General features: G+C 40.3%; 1 protein-coding gene across 1 annotated transcript in view; it reads left to right on the forward strand.

Annotated features, from left to right (window-relative positions):
- The window catches only part of TTC28 (tetratricopeptide repeat domain 28), a 498,533-nt gene that overhangs the window by 104,942 nt on the left and 365,680 nt on the right, over positions 1 to 27,911 (forward strand). The window contains exon 2 of the mRNA XM_088465579.1: positions 24,563 to 24,710. Within this exon, the coding sequence (XP_088321705.1) occupies positions 24,563 to 24,710 (148 nt within the window). The remainder of the gene's footprint in view (positions 1 to 24,562; positions 24,711 to 27,911) is intronic.

The raw sequence follows: 27,911 nt of genomic DNA on the forward strand, positions 1-27,911 counted from the left end.
GTGGACCCACTTAGACTCTCCTCAAGGATTTCTGACATTTGTGTTTCAAAAAACACAGTTTGTTCGACTGCCTTATTGGTTTTAAATTTTTTCACACTTCTATAGTCTGATTGAAAAGGTCTTTTATCATCACGAGAGGCACAAGATGCCTCACTGACAGCTGCAGAACCACCACTCAGAAATAAAGGGCAAAGCCTGAGTCTTTCCTTGCCGCTACGTGTGGTGAATGGTATGTTGCCAATTTTCTGTTTCTCTGCAATAGTAGTAGTCTTTAGAGGTTTTTTTTTTTGTCTTTACCCCTGTAAAATCTACATTTTTTGATTTCAGGTTCCCTAAGGTTTTAAAGCCTCTACGCCCTTGAGCATCAGCTTTAGATAAAAGTGATGGACTTCCAGCCGCTGCAATGCTAGCATTTACATGTTGTTTCTGCTCTCCTCTCAGTTCATTCTCGTGATCCATATTACTTTATCACTATGAACTGGAGTCACAGAGCTTGTATACACACAGTGGGCTATGCCCTTTCACGGAGCTTGTATAATAGACACAGTGGGCTATGCCCTGTCACGGAGCTTGTATAATACACTCAGTGGGCTATGCCCTGTCACGGAGCTTGTATAATACACTCAGTGGGCTATGCCCTGTCACGGAGCTTGTATAATAGACACAGTGGGCTATGCCCTGTCACGGAGCTTGTATAATACACTCAGTGGGCTATGCCCTGTCACAGAGCTTGTATAATAGACACAGTGGGCTATGCCCTGTCACGGAGCTTGTATAATACTCAGTGGGCTTATGCCCTGTCACGGAGCTTGTATAATACACTTAGTGGGCTATGCCCTGTCACGGAGCTTGTATAATAGACACAGTAGGCTATGCCCTGTCACGGAGCTTGTATAATACACTCAGTGGGCTATGCCCTGTCACGGAGCTTGTATAATAGACACAGTGGGCTATGCCCTGTCACGGAGCTTGTATAATACACTCAGTGGGCTATGCCCTGTCACAGAGCTTGTATAATAGACACAGTGGGCTATGCCCTGTCACGGAGCTTGTATAATACTCAGTGGGCTTATGCCCTGTCACGGAGCTTGTATAATACACTTAGTGGGCTATGCCCTGTCACGGAGCTTGTATAATAGACACAGTAGGCTATGCCCTGTCACGGAGCTTGTATAATACTCAGTGGGCTTATGCCCTGTCACGGAGCTTGTATAATACACTCAGTGGGCTATGCCCTGTCACGGAGCTTGTATAATAGACACAGTAGGCTATGCCCTGTCACGGAGCTTGTATAATACTCAGTGGGCTTATGCCCTGTCACGGAGCTTGTATAATACACTCAGTGGGCTTATGCCCTGTCACGGAGCTTGTATAATAGACACAGTGGGCTATGCCCTGTCACGGAGCTTGTATAATACACTCAGTGGGCTATGCCCTGTCACGGAGCTTGTATAATAGACACAGTGGGCTATGCCCTGTCACGGAGCTTGTATAATACTCAGTGGGCTTATGCCCTGTCACGGAGCTTGTATAATAGACACAGTGGGCTATGCCCTGTCACGGAGCTTGTATAATACACTCAGTGGGCTATGCCCTGTCACGGAGCTTGTATAATAGACTCAGTGGGCTATGCCCTGTCACGGAGCTTGTATAATAGACTCAGTGGGCTTATGCCCTGTCACGGAGCTTGTATAATAGACACAGTGGGCTTATGCCCTGTCACAGAGCTTGTATAATAGACACAGTGGGCTTATGCCCTGTCACGGAGCTTGTATAATACTCAGTGGGCTTATGCCCTGTCACGGAGCTTGTATAATACACTCAGTGGGCTATGCCCTGTCACGGAGCTTGTATAATAGACACAGTAGGCTATGCCCTGTCACGGAGCTTGTATAATACTCAGTGGGCTTATGCCCTGTCACGGAGCTTGTATAATACTCAGTGGGCTTATGCCCTGTCACGGAGCTTGTATAATAGACACAGTGGGCTATGCCCTGTCACGGAGCTTGTATAACACACTCAGTGGGCTATGCCCTGTCACGGAGCTTGTATAATACTCAGTGGGCTTATGCCCTGTCACGGAGCTTGTATAATACACTCAGTGGGCTTATGCCCTGTCACGGAGTCTGTATAATAGACACAGTGGGCTATGCCCTGTCACGGAGCTTGTATAATAGACACAGTGGGCTATGCCCTGTCACGGAGCTTGTATAATACTCAGTGGGCTTATGCCCTGTCACGGAGCTTGTACAAAACACTCAGTGGGCTATGCCCTGTCACGGAGCTTGTATAATACACTTAGTGGGCTATGCCCTGTCAGTTGCCACAGAGCTTGTATAATACAGTGAGTAGTAGAGTACAAATACACACAGTGGGCTTATTATGCCCAGTCACGGAGCACACGCAAAGGGCTTATGCCCAGTAAAGTCACAGAGCAGCAAGAACACTGCCTACTCTATTCTATCTAACACTAGAACAGACAGCGCACTAGCTAACTACCTAACTACGCGTCACGCGAGAAATGGCGCCGACTGCCGGGCGCCGCGCCTTTTTATAGAGGCCGAACGTCACTCGGCTCTCGCGAGAATCCGACGCCGGACGGGTGACGTTCGGCCTCGAGGTGGAATCCGAGTCAGGCGGGAACACCCGAACTTGCGTTCGGGTGGACTCGGATTCCACCTGTTCGGAGCGGTTCGGATTCCTCAGAATCCGAACCGCTCATCACTAATTTCTAGTTGTCTCACAAAATTAATATTTTTTTTCTGTTTGAATGTATTTAGAGAGATAGTATGGTGAATAGTGTAGGGGATGTACACACCTATGTGGCTCTGGCCACACCAACACAGCACTGGTCACACCATCTCCCCTTCTCAGTATAGTCCCTTTAACATTTTTAGCCCCGGCCCTGGACTTTGGCCTTGGTGACAGCCGGGCTAGCTTCATTCCTGCCCCTCCCTAATGTACCTTGAAATCTGTTTCTATCACTAAATTACTAGTAAAAGGCCCAGATCCTTACAGAAGTGGCTCCCAGTACTCTGTGATCAGCACTCCCAGACCTTTAACGGAGCAAAACTGATCCAACACCACTGTTACTGGGGGATGGCCACCCAGTGTTGGCCGCCTCTTTCTATTCAGCGACATGCTGCACGCCCTATATGCGCTATATGCTAAACACTGGCTCTCCACTTACCATAAGGTGAAGCCATTTACAACATTGGGGGGGTATTCAATTAGCCGCGCCGGAGCTATTCAGTTAGCGAATCCCCGCAGTCAGACTGAACCTCACAGCTCATGGAGCAACAAGATAAGGTCAGTGGAAAAAAAATGCCAAATTGGGCTCGCACGATGGGAAAAAAACCCATTCCGCAGTTTACATGGAATCAGTTTGTTTCCGCGGGTGAGTCACGATTTTTTGGTGCCTGAAAAAGGCTATTTAAATGAATAGCCTTTCCCCACAAAGCGGGGATTTTGGTCGGCAATTAAGTCGCTGGGTAAACCCCGCAGCTAATTGAATACCCCTCATAGAGTTCTTTGGCAAGTTTTGCTTTGGTTCAGTTGTCTGTTTAAGGCGAGTAATACATTTTGGGACATATTCCATCATTCTGGAGGTATACTTGTTAATCAAAGCACTAAAGGACAGTGACTATACTACAGTACTAATGATTTATCAATGGAAACCTGCTCTGACAGTGACCTTATATGACAGATTTTTAAATTAATTTACTGCTGGGTGCCAAAGAACTTTTTAAGTTTCAATTTCTACAAATGTTTTCTATGTTTTATGATGTATTGTGATACTATATTAATTGTTTGTATATTGTGTATGGTTCTTGTACAGTTTCACTATTACGTGATTGCAGGTTGTTTTGACTTTATTGATTTATTATTTATTTTAATCTCCTTGTTCTTCAACAAGCAGACATTATATGGATCCTGAAGTATACTAAGCACAGTGAACTCCCCCTTTGTCTATCATTAAAGTAATACAATGTTTACTGCATTACCAAACTTGCCTGTGTCATGAGATAGATGCTGAGAATGGCACTGAGTAATGTAGAATAAATGAACAGGACTTCTGGTTTGTGCACACTCCTGAGGAGTACAGCAGTTTTTAAATAGACCATTCTCCAGGTCATCAGTTTCACAGTATGTTGATTACCTTTTATCCTGAAGTGGGTATCTTTTACTGACAATTGAGTTAATCAGAAGGCTACTTTTCTGGAGACCAAAAAGCACTGAAGCCTGTGCAGATAGCTTACACACTGTGGCTTATGCATTTTTGTGATAATTGATTACCAAGTGGTGACTAAAGCTGGCCACACACTAGACCAACTTACATCCAACCAGCCAACTAGTTGATTGGTTGGAATGAAAATCTGGTAAGATATGAAAGCAAATGACAATCAGCAATTTGCTCCCAAACACCGGAAAGTGGACAAAAACTGATGTTTGAACAAACTTTTTAGATCAAACATTTAACAAACTTGTCTGACGACCATTTTCTGGCATTTAGGAGCAAATTGCTGATCGTCATTTACTCCCATTCCTTCCCAGATTTTCATTCTAACCAATCAACAAGTTGGCTGGTTGGATGTAAGTTGGTCTAGTGTGTGGCCCGCTTTAGACAAACAGAGAGAAAATTCCTAATATGGCACACCAAAGAGAGGTCCAAGGGACAAGGTAGGGTTTTGATTCATGTCATTGTGTAGCATCATGACGCAACTTGCAGTGAATTACAAATATCAGGGCCTAACCCCATGCACTTAACAAAAAAGAAAAGTGGGATACGAGAGGGTGGTTTCTTCTCTCTGAAATTTGTGAGTCTCCCATACTTGCCTACTCTCCCAAAATGTTTGGGAATCTCCCAAATTTCTGGGAACTCTCCCTGATACCTGGGAGTGCAGGCTGCATACCGCACACTTCCTTAGGGGAATTGGGTTGAGGCTTTATTAGTAATTCCAAAATATGTTTGTTGACATTTGATTTTGAGATTTTTGATAGTTAAATAATTTAGTGCCTATTTATCAAGCAGTAATATCACTGCTGTGCTGCTTGGTTATCGCGAGTATTGGCTGGCACAGTAATATAAAATAGTATTCAGCAGTAGTTTCCCACTTTGGTGGCATGTCCTCCCTGGTATAGGTATCATTTATACACCCTGCAATGCAGACACACCTCAGAGCACCTTATAAAGCAGTAATTGAATAATGTGTACTGACAGGTAACAATCTCAGTCTGCGCTGACTAAATGTCTATGATGATCAATAAAAACTTTGATAATAGCAATGGTTGATTTGATTGTATTTGTTTTTTTTTTTTAAATTTGCAGAGGTAACATAATTTGTTGGTAGCATATACTACTGGAAACAGGACACATACTTCCCAAATTATGAGTGACAGTTATTATTATTGTTTATTTACACTGAATAGCCAAATTATTATGACCACCGGGTTAGTATTTAGTTGGGTCACATTTTACCCTTAATACAGCTTGAATTCCTCTAGTCATGGATTCTGCTAACTGTCGGTATATTTTGTGGGGGATATTAGCCCAAGTGCGATAACCTGCATCTCCATAACATTGCCTCCACCAGCTTGAAGAATCATGATTCAAGAAGGTTACATATTCTCGTGCTGTTGTCTCCATATTCCCACCCTACCATCTGCATGGTGTCATTGAAAACGTGATTTGGAGACCACACGCTTCCAATCATTAACTGTCCAATTCCTGTGTTCATGAGCAAACTGAAGGCGTTTCACCCTGGTTGCAGCAGAGAGCAATAGTGTACAGACAGGCCTCCTGCTTCTGTAACCAATACAATGTGATGTGCGCAAAGCCGTAGCTAGGGTAGTGCGGCCGGTGCCATCGCACAGGGCACCACAGGTCAGGGGGCGCTGTTTGTGCTTGTCAAATTTCTGTTTATTATCATTCTTGCTTGTAGCTTCCTCTTATTTCATCCCCAGCATCCCTTGGTCTTTCCTATATCTTCCATGGCCCTTCCCCATGAGGCCATGGCCCATTTTTGGGTGCATTATGTCCCTTTGAAAAATGAGGGGGGCGCCAATGCTCTTTCTAGCACAGGGCACCAAAAAGCCTAGTTACGGCTCTGGATGTGCGACATACTGTTTGGTGAGAGGCCATCTGAATTGGTCCCATAATTGGATGCACTGTTTTCCATCTGTGGGACTGAACAAGTCTTCCCAATCTCTGTTCCCCCCGAGCATCCAGTAGCCATTTGTGACCTCATGCTTTTCGCTCAGACCCAGTTTTTTGTCTGCTGGTCGGCTCCATGTACACTCTAACAACTGCTGCCCACAAACAATTCTTCAGTGCAGATGTGTTATTACTGCTTGCACCGCTACTGCAAGCACCAACAATCACTCCACATAATAAAGTCCATCAGATTGCGTTGCTTACCTATTATTTCATGAGTGATACATTTCATTAGTCTCTGCATATCTTTCCATTTCTATTCTTGTACAGATTGAGTTATTCTACATCAGCATTGTCTGCAGAATAGCTACTCTGCATAAAATACTGTAGCCTGGTGGTCATAATAATTACCCAGTGCTGCATAAAGAACATCTGCCATTCACATCAGTCCATGCCCCATTGTAGCATTTAGTAAAAATTTCTTATAAACTAGCACAAACACAAGGTTACATTTGTAGTCTGCAACCAATTAACCTACCTGTCAGGAGTGGAAATACAGGAGACAATGGAAGTTGGTCGCTTCCGGGTGCCGGCCCTGAAGGGGGCACACTGACCTCCCCCATTGCTCAAGGTTCTGATTTATGCACCCTCAAGCAGGAATAAGCAGAGAGCCCAGAGGGCATGTGCCACAATACTGTCTCTCTCAGAGTCCGGTCCCATTCTATGGACAGAACCGCACCAATATACATAAAAATGGTGGGACAGAGGCTGGAATTGATGGACCTTTTTTCCTTTGTTGGTTCTTTCTCCGTACACACGTGGGACCTGCCTCTGCTGCTGCTTTGGGAGCAAAAATGGAAGACTGTGGTCAGCAACAGGTAGTGTTTGTTTGCTGAGGTGTTGGTAGTTAATTGGGGGAGGAGTGTGTGTCTGGGTACTGCTGGTGTGTTGGAAGTGAATGTGGAGGGGAGGAGAGTGTATCTGGGTTCTGCTGCTGGAATTTTTGCAGTGAATGCAGGAGGGAAGCGAGTGTGGGTTTGGGTGCTGCTAAGGTGTTAGTAGTGAATACAGGGGTGAGGAGAGTGTGTACTGTTGGAGTGTTCGCAGTAAATGCAGGGGGTGGAGAGTGTGTGACTGGGTGCTGCTTGGGTGTTGGCAGTGAATGCGCGCAGAGGCAGCAAGGGGAGGGGGGTACCAACAACTATCTCACCTCCAGGCCCCTGGTATGAACTTACACCCCTGTTACTAGTATGTTTTTGGAGCTGTAGTACCTAGATAAAACCAAAAGACACATGAAGTACATCTAAACCCAACACAGATAGGGCCTTGGTCAGCAGTCAAACTCATGTGAAACAGAAATGCTAACCTCTATGCCACCATGCTGCAGAATCCTGTTTCTTTATGGGAAAAGGGTGTAGCTTACTAGCTTTGAGGACTGTTCACAACAATGTAGGAGTGTGTGATCAGGAAGGACAGGCAGTGCCTGTTTCTGTTTTGTCCAAATTTTTGATTCGGGAAGGTTGAAGGGCATCAGGACACCTTATTTATATTTGCAACCCAATGATAAGGAAAGTTAAATAGGCAGATTCCTGTTTTTACCTCTGTTCTATCCTCCTAATGTTTAAGGGAGCAGAAATGCCCCAAAAGGGACTTGCCATAAGCCTATGACAAGCACAATAGAATGCAGTATAGAAGTATTTTTAATTCATACAAAATTATTTAAACTTTTTATTTTTTTTAATGAAACTATTAACATTATAGTTTCACAATCGTTTACGAGATTTGCCATTTACAATGGAAAACATACCACGTTATTTAAATTTAACATTAAGGTGTTCAAGCCAGACTTTTGCATTATGCAAACCTTTATTTTTATTTATTTTCTAACTGGTTCTAAAATTTTAGAAATTCTCATGGGTTTTCAAATGCTAGAATTAGTTCACCAAACTGGTTCAAGAACTGAACCAAAACTAGTTTGAGCATCTCTTCAGAGGAGAATGGAGAACAGGTGAAACATCAATGTGGAGAAATGTGCAAAGTTGCTCAAAATATTCTTAATGCCTTTAAGGGTGGAATATGTTTCACATTGACTTCTCTTCTGATTATTAAATTACATAATTTTTTTTTTTTTTTCTTTATAAAAATAAACAATACAAATAAATCCATATGTTTTGAAGATTATGTCACATATTCTGCTGGAAATTATACAGTTCTAACTCCTGAAACATTACCCCATTATTTACCAAAAGGTTGTTTATTTTCATCGAACTGCTCTAGTTCTATGTTTAGGGAAGTTTTTATAACAAAGTGAATTGTAGAGTATTTTTTCCATTATACGCTTTGTGCTTTTGTTGCCAAATATGGGACATCCAACACAGTTGAAAGGAAAGAGACTCAAATTTCTTGGACTCATTAAGAATGCATCAAGCAGAAACTGGATTTCCTATTTTGGTATTTATGCAGCAGACTAGAGTGAAGCAAGTTTACAGAAGTACTGTATAAACAGTTGTGTGAGTTGGGATTCACATATAGAACATTCTGAAATGTTTTTATTTATATGCTGCTGTCTTGAGTAGCAGACATGTATACTGTACCTACACTTTCACTGTAAAGTTAGTCTGTAACTTTTTGTTGTTTTGAAAGGGCTTTCAACAAAAAAAACAGGATCTCAGCGAAAACACTGTAACCAACACAGAGCGCGTAAGATATTTATAGACATGCTGCACGTGTTTTGCATTAAAATGAATTCATTCCTTGTAATCACATTTCTGATCTCCCTGTCCGCATTCCATAAATCCCACAGCAAGAAGTTGTTGGCCTGGATATATCAGGTTAAAACTTAAAAAAAAGTGTATGTGGAAATCGATGGAAAATCTCTTTATGCCTAATTAGTAAACGTATTCATTAGAAAATAACATTTGTTTGTTGCCTCTTTTTTTTTAGACAACTCTTACTTGCACAAGTAAACAGGAAAATGGTCCTTTATTTTTTATATACGCTTTATATGATGGTGATGTATTCACCATAGAATTCATTGCTCTACTACTACTAGTTCACACCAAGCATAGTAGCTGTCAGTGGTGTTTGGACGGAAAAGGTTGTTCTATCATAGAACCGTTTTTATGTAAAATAATGGACCACTTCTGACTTAGATTTTCTGTAGTTATTTTTTGTCTGCAGTGTTAGTTGACATATAGAGGACTAAAGATGTTAGCACCTGGGGTAGGAGGGAAAACTGAGGCCCCCAGCTCTCAAATGAAACCAAATTCGCTCCTTCTCCCTCCTGGGTGGTGGCCCCTCACGCACAGCGGTGGTTACAGTCCGGACATATGTGTAATTTTGTGTCCATTAAATTATCTACTGTATAACTGTAAAATGTTTTATCCAGTGGTATTTCCTCAATATGGAAATGTTCCTGATAATATTAAATCACACCTAGACATATTCTCATTGTATTTTGTTTCATTCAATGATATCCTTAATGTACTTTAATCTATCAGCAATATCCCAATGTATTGTCATCCACCAGTTGATATATCCACTGTAATTTGTTTTCTCCATATAGGGATATTCTTCACCCGTATAGCGAGAACTGCAATATTTTTTCCATCCATTCAGTGATATATGATCAATGTATTTGTTTGTGCAGTGATATATTTAATGTATTGTTATTTATACCCCTTTTCCATTGACGCAAAAACCTGGGTTATTGCCGTATCAACCCGGGTCGCGGCTCAGTGGAAAAAAGGTCCTAAGATTGACCCGACATTTCTTCCTGGGTCACAAGCAGGGTTCTACATGGGTAAAACCCGGGTTTCGCCCCCAAACAGCTGCAGCCTGTTAGTCAGTCTGCAGCTAGGAGAAACTGTGATCGATCTCGCGGAAGGAGACCTGCACAGGCGCAGTACAGATCCTGCGCATGTGCAGGTCCCTCACAATCGGTGTTGTCTTCAAACCATTGGGTTTGTGTACAACACTGATTAAGGCTCCATATGTTTAATCAGAAAATAACAAGTCATATCATATGACTAGTAATAAGAATGTGTTATCGGATGATAATGATGATAATCCTGCCCTCTAGACATCATGAGTCAATACAGAGTGACTGCTGGGTTACACTTTTTGTGCCATGCAAGGCACTCATATGCCTATGGTATGCAATAATAATCATTGCATTGCCCATTGAAATCTTGCTGCTAGAGTTAATGTACATAAGCAAAAGACGCAGTTCAATTCCAGAAAACCAGCAGGAGACAGCAATGTAGAAGTTGTACGTAATGTATTTAGTGCATATACCTTATAATAAATAATGGGTTGCTGCTATAGACTGATTACCATTATGTTTGAACATCTGCTATTTATTGTGGGCCCAATAGGAGAACACAGGTGGTCTACGTTTAGGTGAACCCATTTTTCGTACTCATCTATTTTAAATCCCAAGTCTCCCCTCAAGTTCTACTAACACATAGAGCCTTATTGTACAAACTGCCATATGAGCTGTCGAAACGAAAGCAATGTGATAATGGAGAAAATATTTGAAATTTTTTGGGTTTCCCTGCTAGTAGATTTATGGTATATGTGATTTAAAGTTAACAACAGTTAACTCGTAAAAATAACTGTCCTGCCTTAGTATTTAACATCATTTTATGTTTGTGTTTATTATATATACATTGTATACTATTTTGTTGTTGGGGGTATTGAAAAAAAAAATTATCTTAATTCTGTTCAACAAGAACAACTTTATTAAGACACAAATGGCTACCTATTTTAAACATATTAACCAATTTTTATACATCACATGCTGATTAATAGGTTAAGTTTACTGTTAGAAGGTTATAATACTACAGGATTCTGAGCAGGAATTTTGGAGGAATCATATAAATGTACGACTCTGTAGCACACAGCATACACTTTTACATTTTTGTAACATCAGCAAAACCCTTTGATGTAGCCATTTTGGTCAGTGCATGATAAATATTCAATTACTCTTAGGCTTTCCTTTAATACAGAACACAGACATGTAAAGGCACCCACAAGCTTATCTTTCAAAGTGTAATAGGCTTTGGTGGCTGCAAATTCTGCCCTCAAGACACAAATAGAAAACATACAAAATAGAAAAAAATGTTTATTTTTAGGTTTATTCATTGATCTATTTAAACCTTAGTGGTTGCAGATTACAGCACATAATGACGCAGATTCACTGGTTTGTTTTTTGTTTTGGAGAATAGACCGCGATCAGATTACAGCGTGCTTGGTGACGGCATGTTTTATAATCAACTCCACAAGCTTGCTGCCGTTGCTCTTTTTAGAAGAAAAATATTTCCTTGCATAACTGTGGTTTCAGTGAGGATTTCAACAGTAATACGTCACAGGCTATGTCCTTGAGTATGACTTTGAAGCTGCCAACCAAAATTGTGGAGCTGTTTGGGTTCCCATGACATCAACTGAGAAGTAACCAATGTCCTGAGATAAGTCTTCATACCGGGGGCATCTCCAAAGCATGTTAAAATAGATTAAATCTAGAAAGAGCACATTGATATTCATGCCATAAATTAAATAGATGTGTACTGTGTAGTTTTTCCTTGAGCTGTTGCACTGCCATATTTGTCTGAACATCCTTTCCAGCTTATGGCATGCCAGAGGCTCTCTCTCATGCATAGTATATATAACAGGTCTTGCATTCTCACTGTTTGTAAATTATTTTTTTTGGAACCATTCATAGTCAAGAGTAGATTATACATTGCAACCTCAATTTTACTGAGAGCTGTAGGGTTTTCAGATACCAACATTATGATGTTGGCACTTGTTGGTTATAAGATATAAGATATAGCTGTCACCAAAATGATAGAGTATTTGTCATCATTGGGAAAGTGAATGTAGCTGGTTCTTCACCATCAAATCAACAAAAACTATTTGCTCACAGTAAAGGAGAAGGAACTGTTATATGCCATCTTATAGGGAGAGTATCCAATTATTCCAGCAGGTACACATATATCCCTACAGAGACAGTCTAAGGCAGTGGTTCCCAAACTGTGCGCCGTGGCACCCTGGGGTGCCTTGGGACACTTGCAGGGGTGCCTCAGGTTGGTGGTCCAGCACCAAATCAAATGATTTATGGTCAATGTAATGTAAATATGTGGACAAACAGAAGCACAAACCTGTCCACCACTACATAGCTGAGCCTAAGGATGACAGGTCAGCACACTTTACTTCACTTTACTATTTTGCTAAACTTTTTTCAGAATTTCTCAATAACAACTTTTGGCATAGGGGTGCCGTAAATACAATGCTGATACTCTAGGGCGCCGTGGAGCCACTTTTCTAAGGGGTATATTTAGTAAAGTGCGGGCTTGTAGAAGTGGAGATGTTGCCAATAGCAACCAATGAGATTCTACTTATCATTTATCTAGCACCTAGTAGCTAGAATCTGATTGGTTGCTAATGGCAACATCTCCACTTCTAAAAACCTGCACATTAGTAAATATATTCTATAAATATATAGGTGGGGCTGCAGTGCAGTTGAAAATTCAAATAGGGGAGCCACACCAACTGTCAGTTAGTTCCAGACAGAGATGTTTGGCAGCGTTCGAAATGGCAGTTTGTCTAACTCCCCTATTTGAGTTTTGGACTGCGCTGCAACCCCACCTCTGGAGACGCCACTGGTTGCAACGTTTATGAAAACTGTCAGTGACCATCGTGTTTTATTGTGGAGAATGCACCTGAGGTTATTCATGAGAATGACAACTGACAAAGTCTACAGCCACTAAAGGCGATCTTACATCCGTGGAGAATAAATGATGTACTGCCCATCTGGCAGGAGAACACAAGCATAATATTTCCTTCAGCTACTGATAAAGGGGCCAATTTATATGAAGCCCCAAAGATGTACCTATGGCAGAAACAGATATTTATTGCTATTTAACAAAGACTACCACTGGCATTGCCTGTCACCATGGCCAGCTATAGCTTCCCCATGCTTTGCACTGCTGCTGTCCATTACATAACCAAACTTTTAAGTATGTACATCTATAAGAAGAATTCGTTTTTTAAAGAAGACATTAATATTTTACCTCCCTATTTAATCCAGATTAAGTTAGGGCTCCTAAATAAATGATCCAACTACTCTCCTTCATAAATAATAATTTTTTAATTATCATATTGATCTCCAGCCCTTAGAATCTGTATATATCATTTTATGTAAAATTTGAAGAAGTATCACAATTTATAGAAATAGTTAAAGAAATGTTGTTTTGCTTGTCAAGGAATGAAAATGATTATTTGCTATAACTGGCACAAGTGTAACTACCCTCAATATAATTATTGTCATGACATGTTTATCTAATAACTCTAGTAACACTCCTACACATTAAGGGGTCTATTTACCAAGACACTGCAGTAAGTATCATTTTGTATCATATTTTCATTGCAATTTATCATGCTGGGGCTCGTCTGGAAACCCATTACTCAGCTATACCCCTTATACACTACAGCTAAAACCTGGGTTATTGCCGGGTTAACCCGTGTTGCTGCTCGGTGTAAAAGGGGCCAAAGGTTGGATTCCCGGGTTGACCGGTGTAATCCTGCAGTGCAGTGTAAACGGGTAACCCGGGTCGCCTAACTTGAGTGCCGTTTACAGCATGGGGAGATTTCCCAATGCTTGAAGATGATGTCATCTCCAAGTGCCGGCAGAAAAGTTCCACTATGAACGGCGCCGACCCGGGAATAACCTGGGTCGGCGCCATAGTGTGAAAGGGGTCTGTCCCGGGTCTGACTCAGTTTGGAGCCATGTTCCAAATCCCGGGTCAGGCCCAGGACTTAGGTGTGAAAGGGGTTTTGGTGTTTTCTACTGGTTACCAGCAGACTAATGCTGCCAGTAAAGGGTCACCATTAACGGATATAGATAACACTATCCTGAGGGGCCTAAGCTAACGCTTGTTCGCCATTTACTATTTTCACTCAGGATACTGCACCCATAGAGTATTATGGAGACAGTATTAAGTGTTGGTCAGAAAGGTACTGCAAGAAAAATCTCTGCAGTCTACTTCCTGTAAATGCAAGAAAAAGGGCTTATCTCCACTTCATCAATAGTCTCCAAAGCATGGAACATTTTGGAGCAAAACTAATCATCTCTCCTAATCCCACATTAAATCCCAAAGTTTCCTTTTTCTGTGGCATTTTTAGATACATTTATGTATTACACAATATAACTCACCTGTTATGGGACTGTTTTCCTGTTGTCTTATATGATGTGTAAAGCCTGTGCTTTTTTTCTATCTAAAGACAGTGAATAATTTCTGCATTTATATCTAACGTTAATAACATTGTGTTGATTGTTTAGCTTATTGGAACCACTAAAATTAGTTTTGTCTATACATTTTTTTGAATAGAGTATTTTATTTTTAATGGAACTAGAATAGTTCTAATAAAGCTCCTTTTATACTAGCTTTGGATGCAGTGTTCTGTGGAGTGTCTTTGTAGTCTTCATAGACTGCGACACCTGCTTTATGCTTTCCTTCAACCACTGACATCTGAAAGTAGAACAACAAAAGGGCAGTTTTGTCTTTATCTACAATATGACTTGTAACTTTGCTTAAATGTCACTTTAGATCATTCAGGCCTTCCATCCTAGAACTTTGCTGCAAGCAGATCATATACTTTGCTGCAAACAGAAAATAACAGCATATTTGTCTATGGTGTACAATGCGATATCATTAGTTTGATGTCAGACCATGACAGTTCAATATGGCAAATGCCAGCACGTGTGTCAAAGGTGAAACAGCACATCACTTTTCATTAGCTGCAATATTTAATTTGCGTCCATCTGTTTAGCCACAGCAAATTCTGTTCTCTTTGTTTATATTACAAAGCAGTACAAATGTAATATATGTGCCTGATTTCTCCCTCCTAACGCTTGGCAAGCTCAGGAGCGCTACAATTAATGGCAGTTAATGGAATAAATTCAAATTCTATCCAATTAATTAGATATTGCCCTTCAATCACCATTTGCTAATGGAAAGCAGATTAGATATTTATGTTCACAAATGTGTCTTGTCACCCCTGATTTTAACTAATGTCCTGCTTTATTTGTTTGCTTGAGAACACTGGACTAGTCTCTAACAGGCCGAGATAATGATAACAGATATCTACTATTTAAGGTGCTGTCTTATGTATTTAATAGGCATGAGGTTCCCGCTGTATTAACAGGTCACTGTACATTTAGATGTTTTGTAATAGAGAATAATGGTGGGTTAATTAATTCACTTGTGTACACTGCACATTACGGTACATATATAAAGACAGATGTTAGACAAACCTATGGTTAAAGTAGTACAAAAAATGAATTTCATGGCTTTGCAAAGACATACTTTTCTTATGTTGATAAAAATGGGGGGACTGGGCTTAATTTGACAGATTGTTGCAGCACTCTAATAAAAGTTGTGTTAGTGAACTATCTTGTCAAGGACAGTGTTGTTTTTGGAATGAGACATCAGTCACCAGAAAACAATGTGGTTCTGTTATCAATGGGAGAAGTATTTGTGCCAAAGATAGCAAATAGACATAATGGACATAACAGTAGGACATCATCCTATTCATCACATGGGTTTCTATCTTATGTAAGAAGTATTGTGGTGGTACCTATACTGCTGCAGTCCTGAGATGGCATTACCCGGGCAAAAGCATTGAAAATGTAGTATTGTCAGAATAAAGCATTTCTTTTAATTCAAGACAGTTTAAATTCTTCATATTTATTATTAAAATAAAATGATAGTAAAATGAATGTAAATAAATTATATATTATATATGCAGTTGTATATGTGTGTTTGTGGGATTTGTTTCACTGTTTATATTCCCTAATGGTGAGTATCCTGGCAAAGTGGTCACTTAACTAAAAGCTCTATGAGCAAGTGTGTGAGGCTCAGCTGCTTTATTTCCAGAAATCTTGGAATCGGGAGTGAGATTTAGTAACCATTGTGGAGGAAAGGCTGCGGTGATTGGTCGACCGGAGTGGGTGGGTTGGAGTATGTAGGGAGATGAGGTTAGCGATGTAGGTAGCAGTAGAGTTGGAGAGAGCCTTATACATGAGATTGAGGAGTTTGAAGAGTGTTCTGTAGGGAGGGAGAGCCAGTGTAGGGCTTGGCAGAGAGGGGAGACTTATGTGTATGGTCCAGGTTGTGGAGAAAGCAGTTGTATGTGTTGGAGGCTGTCCATAAGCACAGTAGTTTGTCTAAAGTAGTTCCACAGTTGCTGAGATTTCAGGTTGAATGTTCTTCTGTTTTCCTCTTGTTTAACTTATATGTAACTCTGCCATTTGCTTTAAATGTAATTGGAATAAAAAGCACTACACAGCCTAAAATGGCTACAATATATAGCTCAGAGAGCATACCAAAGACCGCCATACAATAATGAGAGCATCTTAGTGACGCTGTACAATCCTAGTTACCAGTATACAATACTGAAAGTATCCTAGTGACAGTATTAAATACACTGCAGGAATGAGAAACACTGAGATACAGAGATACTGAACAATTGGCAATACACTGACATAGCTGCTTCCATTCTTACAATGAATTCTCTCCCTGCTGATGGTATTTCATCTCCCCACTTATGACTTTCAGCCTCTCAGCCTAAACCCAGAAGTTTATGAAGGTGTCATAGCTGAACACATTTTTTAGCCGGGTAACATTAGAGTAGAGTTTGCAAAAGTATTAGGAAATGCCTAAATGCCTCTAAAAATTTAGCAACACAGCCAAGGAAAATCTAAATCCTTTAACAATACAAAAGCAATTGAAATTATTATTTACAGTTTGTGGCCCTGTAAGTATGTGGATGTTGTTATTCATGAATCATTAAAGGATAACTTGTTTATATTATGAGGCTGATCTCTCTAATCTCCTTCTGTAGCTGAAAGAGATAAAGGATCGATACAACACTGGTGCAGAGTTTCTCAGTCAGTATCAGTAGACTTATGGCACTTCTTAATGTCATGTCTGAAACAAAAATGTTAAGGTTTTTCTATATTGTGTAAGGGATGCTCTCGGCACTTACCTATCTGGGGAGGGGGTTTGTGGAATGGAAGGAAAGGTGTGGGTGTGATAACCAAAATGCAGCTGTAATATGGTCACAATAAAAAGGATTTATTCCACAATAATGAAAACAGCAATACTTGTGATGAACGAATAGTCATATTCACTGGTGTATCAAACAAACTATACATAAAACACATCAATTATAATCACATGAAGGGCAAGTTTCATACAATCAGATGTGGTTTGCATTATGTTTGGCAATAAGATAATGCATTTTAATGTAAGCATTGTTAACAGCAATATTAATAAATCATAATTGCACCATATGCACCATAGAATAGTCTGATTCATAAAAACACCTTAGGGCATCAAATAATAATAATTTCCACCACCATCTCTTTCTTCTGTGTAAGAGAAAATATAATCTGGCTATACTGTTAATAACAAGACTGTACTTGTAAAAAATAAACCATACTGCGTGAGTGAAAAAGGAGTAGGGGAACAATGACCTTGGATTATCCCAAAACGGTTTTGCAAGTTTCACCCCTCTCGCACAGATAGTTTGCGGTCAAACAACGTTCAAAGATGTTGTGTTTTTCCCATGCATCATAAAAATGCTTAGTTCAAAAGTAGTGTGTTAAATGAAAACTTTTAGTTAAAGTATACAAAATACCCACTGAATCTTTCTTTATGCTAACCGAGGTTTACAGGGTAGATTGTATGTCACGTACTTGTGTGTTTGAGTGGCACAAAAGATTCAATGACGGTCGTGAGAATGTTGAAGATGATGAACATCCTGGAAGGCCTTGCACTTCAAAAACAAATGAATATGTGGAAAAAATTGAGAAAATTGTTCAAAAATTGTCTACACCGCATTCGAATGATCGAAGAAATGGAAAATATTGACAAAGAAACTATTAGGCAAATTTTTCATCAAGATCTTAACATGGAAAAACTTTGTGCTTATGATGGTTCCAAGGCTTCTCACTGCTGAGCAGAAAGAAAATCGAAAGCGAGTTTGTACAGACATTTTGGAACAAATTTAAGCACCTTTGCATTTTATAAATAAAGTTATTACCTGTGATGAAACATGAATATTCCAGTATGATCCTGAGACAGAGGGATCTATTTATTAACACTTCATTTCTACAAAAGCAGGTGAAAATGAAAATTTTCACCTACTTTTGGAGAAATTAAGTTTTAGGGCTATTTATCATAAAGGTAATGTAGGAGATATCATGGATATCTCCTGCTTACTTGTCTTTCCCGATGTGGTCCACTGTCCCCATACACTAGTATGGGGACCTAAATTCATCATTGTTGAATTTAGGTCACGCAGGTGCACAAGCACTACCAAGTCAAACTCGGCAGTGCTGAGTTTCACTGCTCCTTTAAACATTAGGGGTGACAGCTAATTTTCAGATGACGAACTGCTCCGACGCTTGCCGCAAGTTAGAATGTTAATTGTCGGGGTCCGATAATTAACATTGCATGCCATCCATGCACTGGCAAACACCGTCATCACCAAGAATGAAGAAAACATGTCAAAGCAAATCCAAATTCAATGCTATGTTAATTGTTTCTTTGATATCAAGGGTGTTAGTTTGGAAGACTGGGTACCTGAAGGCACAACATTAAATCAACATTACTACAAAAATGTTCTACCAAGTTTGCAGAAAAGAATTAGAAGAAAGAAATCAGAGTTGAGGAAAAATGGTTTCATCCTCCATCAGGATAACGCACCAGCCCACACAGCTCTCTCAGTGAAGCAGTTTTTGGCTGAGAAACAGATTGCAGTGCTAGTACATCCTCCATACTCGCCAGACCTGGCACCATGTGATTTCTTTCTTTTCTCTAAAGTCAAATCTGTACTCAAGGAACCTGTTTTGCATCAGTTACTATAGTAGAAAATAATGAGCTACAACGCAGCGTTGAACAATGGAAAATAAGGCTGCAGCGGGGTGTGGGTGCAGAAGGGGTGTAAATAGAAGGGGAACAGAGTTAAAATGTACTTAATATCATTAAACATAAATTATAGTATCAATCTCATTATTTAATAACCACACCTCGCATACACGTGATGGCATCTGCATGCTCCCTCATTTGGTGTAATGCCAGTGGCTGTAAGGGTTCAGGATGTCATTCGGAACATAAGAAGCAAGTCACTTGTATCCGTTTGTGGATATATTTTATGGTCCAAAAATATAGTAATACATTTAGAATATATAATTGGGGGGCCTATTCATTAAACCTAAAAATTCTCTGGAGATAATTAGGTTTAGAACTCGCATGGAGTTCTACCTAATTATAGGTGGAATTCATCATTCCACCTCTCCATAAGTATCTATTCCGAAAAGCTGTCATTTTTGCGATGACAGCTTTTCGGGAAATAGATACTTTTCCCTGCCTACACTACCTTATCGCATCTGGAAACAGTGCTGCGCATGCGCTGTTACATCTGTAAAACCAGCGCATGCGCAGCACTGCCTGCAGATCACCTCCCCCCCCCGACTGTCCGTCTCCGTCCTGCTGGTCTGTCATGTGGTTTCCCAGCAGACCACATGACAGATTAGAAAAAAAAAAAACTTTTTTTTTTGTCTAAACTTTCTTGTGCTCTGCTGGGGAGCACACATGTCCGACCAGCCTCCGGAGCCTGAGGACGGAGCAGAGCGCCGGAAGGACTCGTCGGGGGACCTGCACATGTGGATACAGGTAAGTCGATTCTGCTATTCGCCACCTCATAGTGGCGAATAGTAACTGCATCAAATTCCGAAAATTCATAATTTTCGGAATTTGATGAATACCACAATTTCCACATCCCCATACTAATGTATGGGGAGTGTGGAAATGAACGCAGGGGAACTTAGCAAGGAGATATCTGTGATATCTCCTGTGCTAAGTGGCTACATGAATACCAAAATAACGTTATTTAAGGAAAATGTCCTTAAAAACGTTATTTTAGTGTTGATGAATAGGCCCCTGAGTCTTATATATTTATATGATCCTTTTAACAATATTAGTATAAAGGGTAATTCTAAGAAATGTTAATTAGGGAAACCTGTGTATTGTGAGAAATAAACTATTTTTAATTCAAGACATCAACTTTGGTTTCTAGTATACTCAGTGATTTGAGGTAGGAATACATTGTGCCTCATTTTAAGCTGATAAAGATGGAGGACTTAATTGCAGCATTTAGTAAACCTGGATCATGGCTAGCACCACTCAGATTGTCATTGTACTGTAGCTTTAACCTTATATGTGTATTGTATGTGCATTTCGTGCACCGCAGAGTGTACACTGGAATAGAACATTATCTGTAGCATCATGATGTCTCCTTGGGGGTTTTCTGAAGTATAGTGAAGTGACTATTTAAAATGCATGTGAATTGTATTCCGATCATATTCACTGTTCATGTCATGTTGGTGTAGTATCTTGTTACGTCTGTTATACTGTTGATCTGAATAGATGCTCCTGCGCAGTACATACTTGTCTACTTTTGAAAAAGCATTTCAGGGAGAATGTGAAAACAACACCTATGAGTGCGGTGGTAAAGTGGGCATGTACTGCTACATCTGAGAGACGTGTCATAAACCTGACATATCCAAATGTAAACGAGCCCAAAAGTAGTTAATAAGATCCATTTGTTAATGAAAACACACTAATACTGTCCAGAAAATGCATGTAACCATAGGGATCATTGTGCCTTATAATCAATGCAGGGAATTTATACTAATGATCCCATTTGAATGTATATATCTCTATTTTTTTATTTAACAGCTTCATAATGGGGGTAAGGCACAATCAAGGTGATTGCTAGACTCTTCAGGGAGACAGGGAGATTGCTACTATTCCAGGGAGTCTCCCTGACAATGAGTGAGAGTTGGCAAGGATGCAGTAGCTAGTGTCCTTGATAATTGTATTCAGATGTCATATTCCATATCCATTACTGTTTGTTTTGGTGTGTTCTTTTTGCCATTTTGAAATGTTGTGCGCAGTTACTAATAGGGTATATATACTAGCAACGCCTAAGGCAATGTGACCTCTACATATCGCAGACCCTCTCCTCTCATGTACGTGCTGGGGTTTCTGCATAATGTTTTCGTGTGCATCCGGTTGTTTATATTGTTATTCATAGCAATATGTATTGGCTCTCGCCACACTGGCTATACAGTATGATAGTCTCAGCTTACCAGCTGGAGTATAAGTGGACAAGACTCAGTGACACTAATTGGCAGACTAGTGCTTTAGGATCCCCTTAGGGCTGGGATTGATAACAATGTCTGCGCTGCCAGTTGGTATTTATTTATCCATTATTTTACCTTTTTTATATTATATTTTTTCTTAAATACAAGCGTCAAAATCCGTAAGAGTTTGATTAATATTGATTGCGCTTTTAACGAATAAAACAAATAATAAAACAATATCCTGTAGATTGTAGCAGTTAGTTTACTTCTTGTTTATTTTATTGGTGTATTCTACTTTTCCTTATCAAGCAATCTACAATGAATACATATTAGATCAAAGAGTGTTTGCTGGCGGACAGATGGACAGACAGACAGGCAGACGACATGACAGAAATTGAGTACACTGGCTTAACTTCACCAGTACAGATGGTATTAAATAAATCTTGAAGGACAGAGCAATTAAGGACTGGATGACTTTTATGATGTCACTCAATACAATTCCATGAAAGGGCGATAGTGTCAAATGAATCCGCCACTGCTCTTTTGATAACAAAGCAGGTCTGGTCTGTATAGGTCTCAGTGAGGTTCCTGATAATATAAAAATACAGTAACTAATCTGAAATCATACCGAATTTCTGTACTAATATTCATTAAAGGTGGTAAGGATAAATGTAAGATATGTCCTTATATATAATATTGGAATGTAGGTAATAATAGGGCTGAATTATGGTACCACTTTAATCATTTGTATGCTTAGGTGACCTTATAAGAGAACTTAAAGTCAAGATCAGAGTGGAAAAATGGAACATTATCATCTAAGTGAATAAAACAAAAGGTTGTATGTAGCTCTGCTGGGTAAAATCATGTGAATCGTGAGAGATGCTGTGGACAAAATGTTTTTGTGCTATCCTCTAATGATACAGCATTAACTTTACTACATGTTTTTTTCTAATATACTAATACAGTAAAAAAGTAAAATGTTATTTTTATAATTTATATTTCATTTTTAATGCACGTGTATATTTGGTAGATAAAACATATATGAACAGCGTATAGAATAGGTTTCAGATTTTATATTTTTATATTAAAGAATGTTGCTTTACAATTTTACATGACAATAGGCTAAATCTTGAGGCCACAACAGTATTATTTAACATTATTAAAACATGAAACTGTACTTATATCTCATCAAAATTGTTGCACATGATACTTATAATATTGCATAAATAGACCAAACAATATCCATATACCTAACACAACACAAAATGAATACAAAAAGAGTCGACTCTTTATAATCTGTTAAAGTATTTATAGTATAGTACAGTGGTTCCTAAACTTGTCTCTCAAGGGGTTTGGGTACGGGATCCCGACGGTCAGGATGCTGATGGTCAGAATACCGACACAACATCCTGACAGTAGAATCCGACAGATTTTTGTAAGTAAGTATTATAGCCCTTACTTTAACTCTCCCACTAACCCTAACCAACCCCTCCCACAGCCTAACCTTCCCGTCCCGTAGCCTAGCACTAACCCTAACCCTCCCGCATACTAACCCTAACCCTCCTGTCCCGTTTCCTTACCCTCCCCCTAGTGCCCAACCCTAACCCTCCTCTTAACCCTAAGTCTCCACCTGACCCTAATACTTGCCTCTGCAATCTGTCGGGATGCTGCTATCAGTATTGTGACCGCTAGCATCCTGACTTTTGGGATGCTGACTACATCCCCCTCAAGGCACCTTAGCAGTCCAGGTGTTAAGGATATCTATGCTTGAGCACAGGCGACATAATTAGTACCTCAGTCAATTTGATTTTACCATTAGCTGCTCAACCATGGATATCCTTAAAACCTGTACTCTTTTAGTGCCTTGAGGACCGAGTTTGGGAACCACTGGATTAGTGTATTCTTGATAATGAAAGTACATTCACTTACAACAATTATTATAGTGATATATACAGAAAATACACACACACACATTTAGATAAACACTGCATAATTAATACTAAATACTATACTTATATGAAATGTAAGCTTGCGAGCAGGGCCTTCCTACCTATATATCTGTCTGTTATTACCCAGTTTTGTTCTATTAATGTTAACAATTGTAAAGCGCAACAGAATATGTTGCGCTATATAAGAAACTGTTAATAAATAAATAAATAAAAAATGTATAGTTTGTATCCTTATATATATAATAATTTTGTTCCCCAGATATGTTGCTTGTTTTATTGTTCTACATGACACCATTAAAGTAGTTACCTTATAAATCCCTGATTATAAGTGATTAAGCATCGTTATTAGACAATAAGGAATAAAGTACCCCTACTGTATTTATTAGAATTGCTATATAAATGACTATATAAAGACACAGTGGGCCAAATGTAATAGGGTGAGAGTTTAGAATAGTGAGAGTTTCTGACACTTTTTAAACTTTGCCAATGAAATAGAGTCAAAAAACAAAGTAACAGAGCGAACTTGCATGTTTTTTTAGACTTAAAAACCTCTCACGATTTAAAATCTCATTCAGATGTTTTCCCATTTTGAAGATAAAACTCAACCAATGTGAGAGTTTACTGCTAAACTCTCACATTTTCTAAACTCTCACCCTATTACATTTGGCCCAAGGTCACAGAATTATTGCTTTTATGGAGGCCATGAATCTCCATGGGGGCTTCTAATGGCAGGTACACATCAGGTCAACCGGCAATCGTGCAGGATCTCGGGGCGATTTCCCTTCGCCCGGGTTCATCGCAGAAAGCCGGAACACACTAGACAATTTAATAAACAACAGAATGATATCTCATTCTGACATTCATTAAAATGCATTGCCACACACACTATATCATTTGATTGACCTACAGCACTGTCATTCACACAATCTGGTATGTTGTGCGCGGGAGAATGCAGTGTCATCCTAGTGTGTACCCAGCCTAAGATTCATAGACTTCATTATATTTAACAGTAGATTTAGTGTTCTTCAATTGAATACACCAATGCATGGTACTGAACACTGAAGTGATGGTAATCAGAAGCCACCGATTCTAATAGGTTACATCAGGTCGTTTAGTGAGCATTACCACATGTATCAACATTAGTTGTATGTAAAAGTACTAAATAAGTAGATTTATTAGGGGTTATATTAAAACCTTTGATTTACCGTCTTCATTGATAACATCTGCAATGTTTTTGTTGTTCCCTAGGCATACTTCAGACAGGGTGTTGCCCTTCAGTACCTTGGCCGCCATGCAGATGCCCTGGCTGCATTTGCGTCCGGGTTGGCACAGGATCCCAAGAGTTTACAACTACTGCTTGGAATGGTGGAAGCTGCAATGAAATCACCTATGAGAGGTAAGTTACCTGCAGCACATTTCCAGTGTTATAGACTGACTGACTGACTGCTACTTATAGAGGTTACAGCCTTTCTTACACTGTAGCATCCTGCAAATGTTATACACATTTTACTGCTGCACATTGTTACAGATAAAATTGGAACCATACAAAGATGAAAAAAAAATACAAAAGTTTGCCAGTTTCTTTTCATTTCCAATAAAAATACATTTCCAGATATCATCTCCATGGCATGACTTACTGGTCTTACATTTCTATTTTTCATTTGCTATTAATCCTCAGCTAATATATAGTATATCTCATAACACACCTGAATTCTTGTAAACACCCAGCCTATTATTGTGACACCCAAACATGTCTGGGAATGATTGCATTAATAGCTGTTATTAACACCAGCTGTCTTTATGCTGTGATGGAGAATAGAAATAGTAGTCATTTATTTACATTTCCATCTTATGTATCCACTTACTAATAACCCACTTTTATGTATTGTGACTCTCTTCTGGCTACAGTATCTCAGTGATAAATTGACAACTGGGCAAAGGTCAGTGATAGGGGGTGATGTAGCCCTGGTAGTGACAAGCAGGAAATATGGTGAAGCACAGACGGTTACTATAAATACCGTGGGAAGCATTAGGGTCATTCCATGGTAACTCACGTTACAAAGTGACATTAGCGAGTATATGCATGGCTATCAACAGCAAAAGTAATATATGTGAAAAAACTGTACACAGGAATTGCTAATTGTTTGCTATGTCACTTTGTTACCATGGAATGACCCATTACATTAAAACACCACATATTACATGAATACCCCATGATGACCTGCTAGGGCAGATCTGCAGATAAGTGCTGTGGGAGGCAATCTTATCTGTCTGTGTCCTGAATGATCTCTACATACTTGGGAGCAGGCACCATATTTGCTGAAGTGTGGAGGAGGGGGAGCAGGCACCATATTTGCTCAAGGGTGGAGGAGGGAGAGAAGCAGAGGGTAAAGGGAGAAACAGGTGAAAAAGGGGGACAGAGAAGGAGAAGGAGAAGCAGAACAGAAAGCGAGGATCAGAAGTGGGGTCAAAGCAAAGGAGAAGGAGCTTGAACAAGCAGGAGGCAAGCCAACTGCACTATTATAGATGAGGAGGGGATCAGTCTCTCTATGCTCATTATCTGTGCATCTGGTCTATAAGCATAGGCATTCTGTTCTAGGCTGACTAGAGAGGGAGCTGACCTAGTCTGAGCAGGGCACTGCTTCCCTTACAGGCCATTGCCTCAGACTACCCTCTTCAAGTGACAGAATTAATGGATAGAAAAACACTCTTTAGTTCTTCTTTAAATATTATACTGGTAATATAAGAATGTTAGGATGTGATTTTCAAATAACTCCACTGTATTATTTGAGGTTATTTGCGTCGTTTTTTCATCTACCATTTCATACATTTATTTTCATACAAAAAAAGAAAAAATCAGCTGAACTGAGTTAAAAGAAAGGCAGCTGGGAGGTCTCCAACCTTAAAGAAAAGACGCCATTGGGCCATGAGATCAAATAGGATAGAAATAGCTGTCTGCAAGTTAGATTTATGGCACTGCATCTCATAAGGTGTCTGTGCTATTAACGTGGCAATTCAGTGCCACAAGGGTGACTAAGCAGTGATTTATTTATCTGTCTTTCTCAATTCCTCGAGTTAGAATTAAATCTTCATTCTTTAACAATTAGCTTAAAAGCATGTGACAGAAAGCATGTGACTACTTTCTGTTTTAATAACAGTTTGAACTATAACCTTATTGTTTACCATGGTTGGGTTCTCTACAAGTCTTACACCTTAGATGTAGAAACATAGAATTTGATGGCAGAAAAGAACCACTTAGCCCATTTAGTCTGCTAATTGACCCATCTCTTGCACTGAAGGGCCTTAAGCAGCTGTAAGATGTAGGATACAGCCAGGACCAGCAACAGAAATCATGGAGCCCTGTACACCCATTTTTTAGGGGCCCCCATCCCCAGGTCCCTGGCAGGTGCAGGTCCCCGAGCCTCATACTCCTTGTGTCTATCCAGTCCCCCTGTGTCTCCAGCCCTACCCCTACCTTCTGTCTCTCCATCCCGGTAGACCCCTTCTGTCCCTCCAGCCCCTGCACTTACTTACCTTATTCTATGTCTTCTGGTTGCTCCTGCTGCAGTTCCTCTGCTCCGGCTTTCAGTGGTCATGACGTCACGTGCACTGCACCGTAACAAACAAAATATAACGCATCATTCACTGCCGGTGGCGAGTGTAGTACAGCTTCTCCCTGCCGGATGGACCTCGAACCGCTGCCTGCATTGCTGCCGCAGTGATCAGCAGGTGTCCTTTACATGCGTGCACTGCAATAGCCGCACAGACAGCTGTTAACTCCGGGGCCCCCTAGGACCTCAGAGCCCGGTACAGTTATGCCTCTAAGCCCCCCTGTTGCTGGGCCTGGATACAGCTGTTGATAGCCAATGACTGTCTATGCCCACCATCTTTGTATGTACAGGTATGTCCTCATACATATAGCCTACTTGCGCATTAACAGCCCTTCTAGTCGCGCCATACCGTGTCGTGACTCAGTAGCGCTGAGCATCTTTTTGTGCATCTTTTTGCCTTCAAATGCGTCTTATTTGCACAGCGATGTGAATATGTAGCACAAGCAGCTTCTGCTGATTAAAATGATATGTAGCATGCCTATATTCTGTGTGTGTGACTACGGATGTATCTGCATGCGTAATGGTACGTTACAGTGTCAGTGGTGTAGACACAGAAATTGCAATTGTATCATTTCTATCACATTCTGTGAAACTCTGGCCCTGATTCAGAGCCGGACGCTCTGACAGAGCGCTCACTCTGAATCAGGGCCAGGCTATTTTTTTTTTAGAGCGGCCTCCTGGCCACTCGCATAGCTGTGGGTGACCTTGTGTCTATCCTTGTGACCACCCACAGCTATAGCGAACGGCCAGGAAGATGGTCGCGATGGTCAAGACCATCGCGACCATCGGACTTGCGACGAGACCCTTGTGGTAGGGTCTCGTTGCCGCAAGCCCCAGAGAGATTTTGGCTCTAACAATGTCATGTCAGTGGGGCCGGCCCCAAACGGAGGCGTTCACATGGGAACGCCTCCGTTTGGGCAGCCACTCCCCCGGCCCGCCCACCAAAGGGGGCGTGCTGTCACTCAACATCGACAGCATGTCCCCTT

Source organism: Taudactylus pleione, unplaced genomic scaffold (assembly GCF_031769625.1).
Source record: "Taudactylus pleione unplaced genomic scaffold, aTauple2 ptg000062l, whole genome shotgun sequence".
NCBI lineage: Eukaryota > Metazoa > Chordata > Amphibia > Anura > Myobatrachidae > Taudactylus > Taudactylus pleione.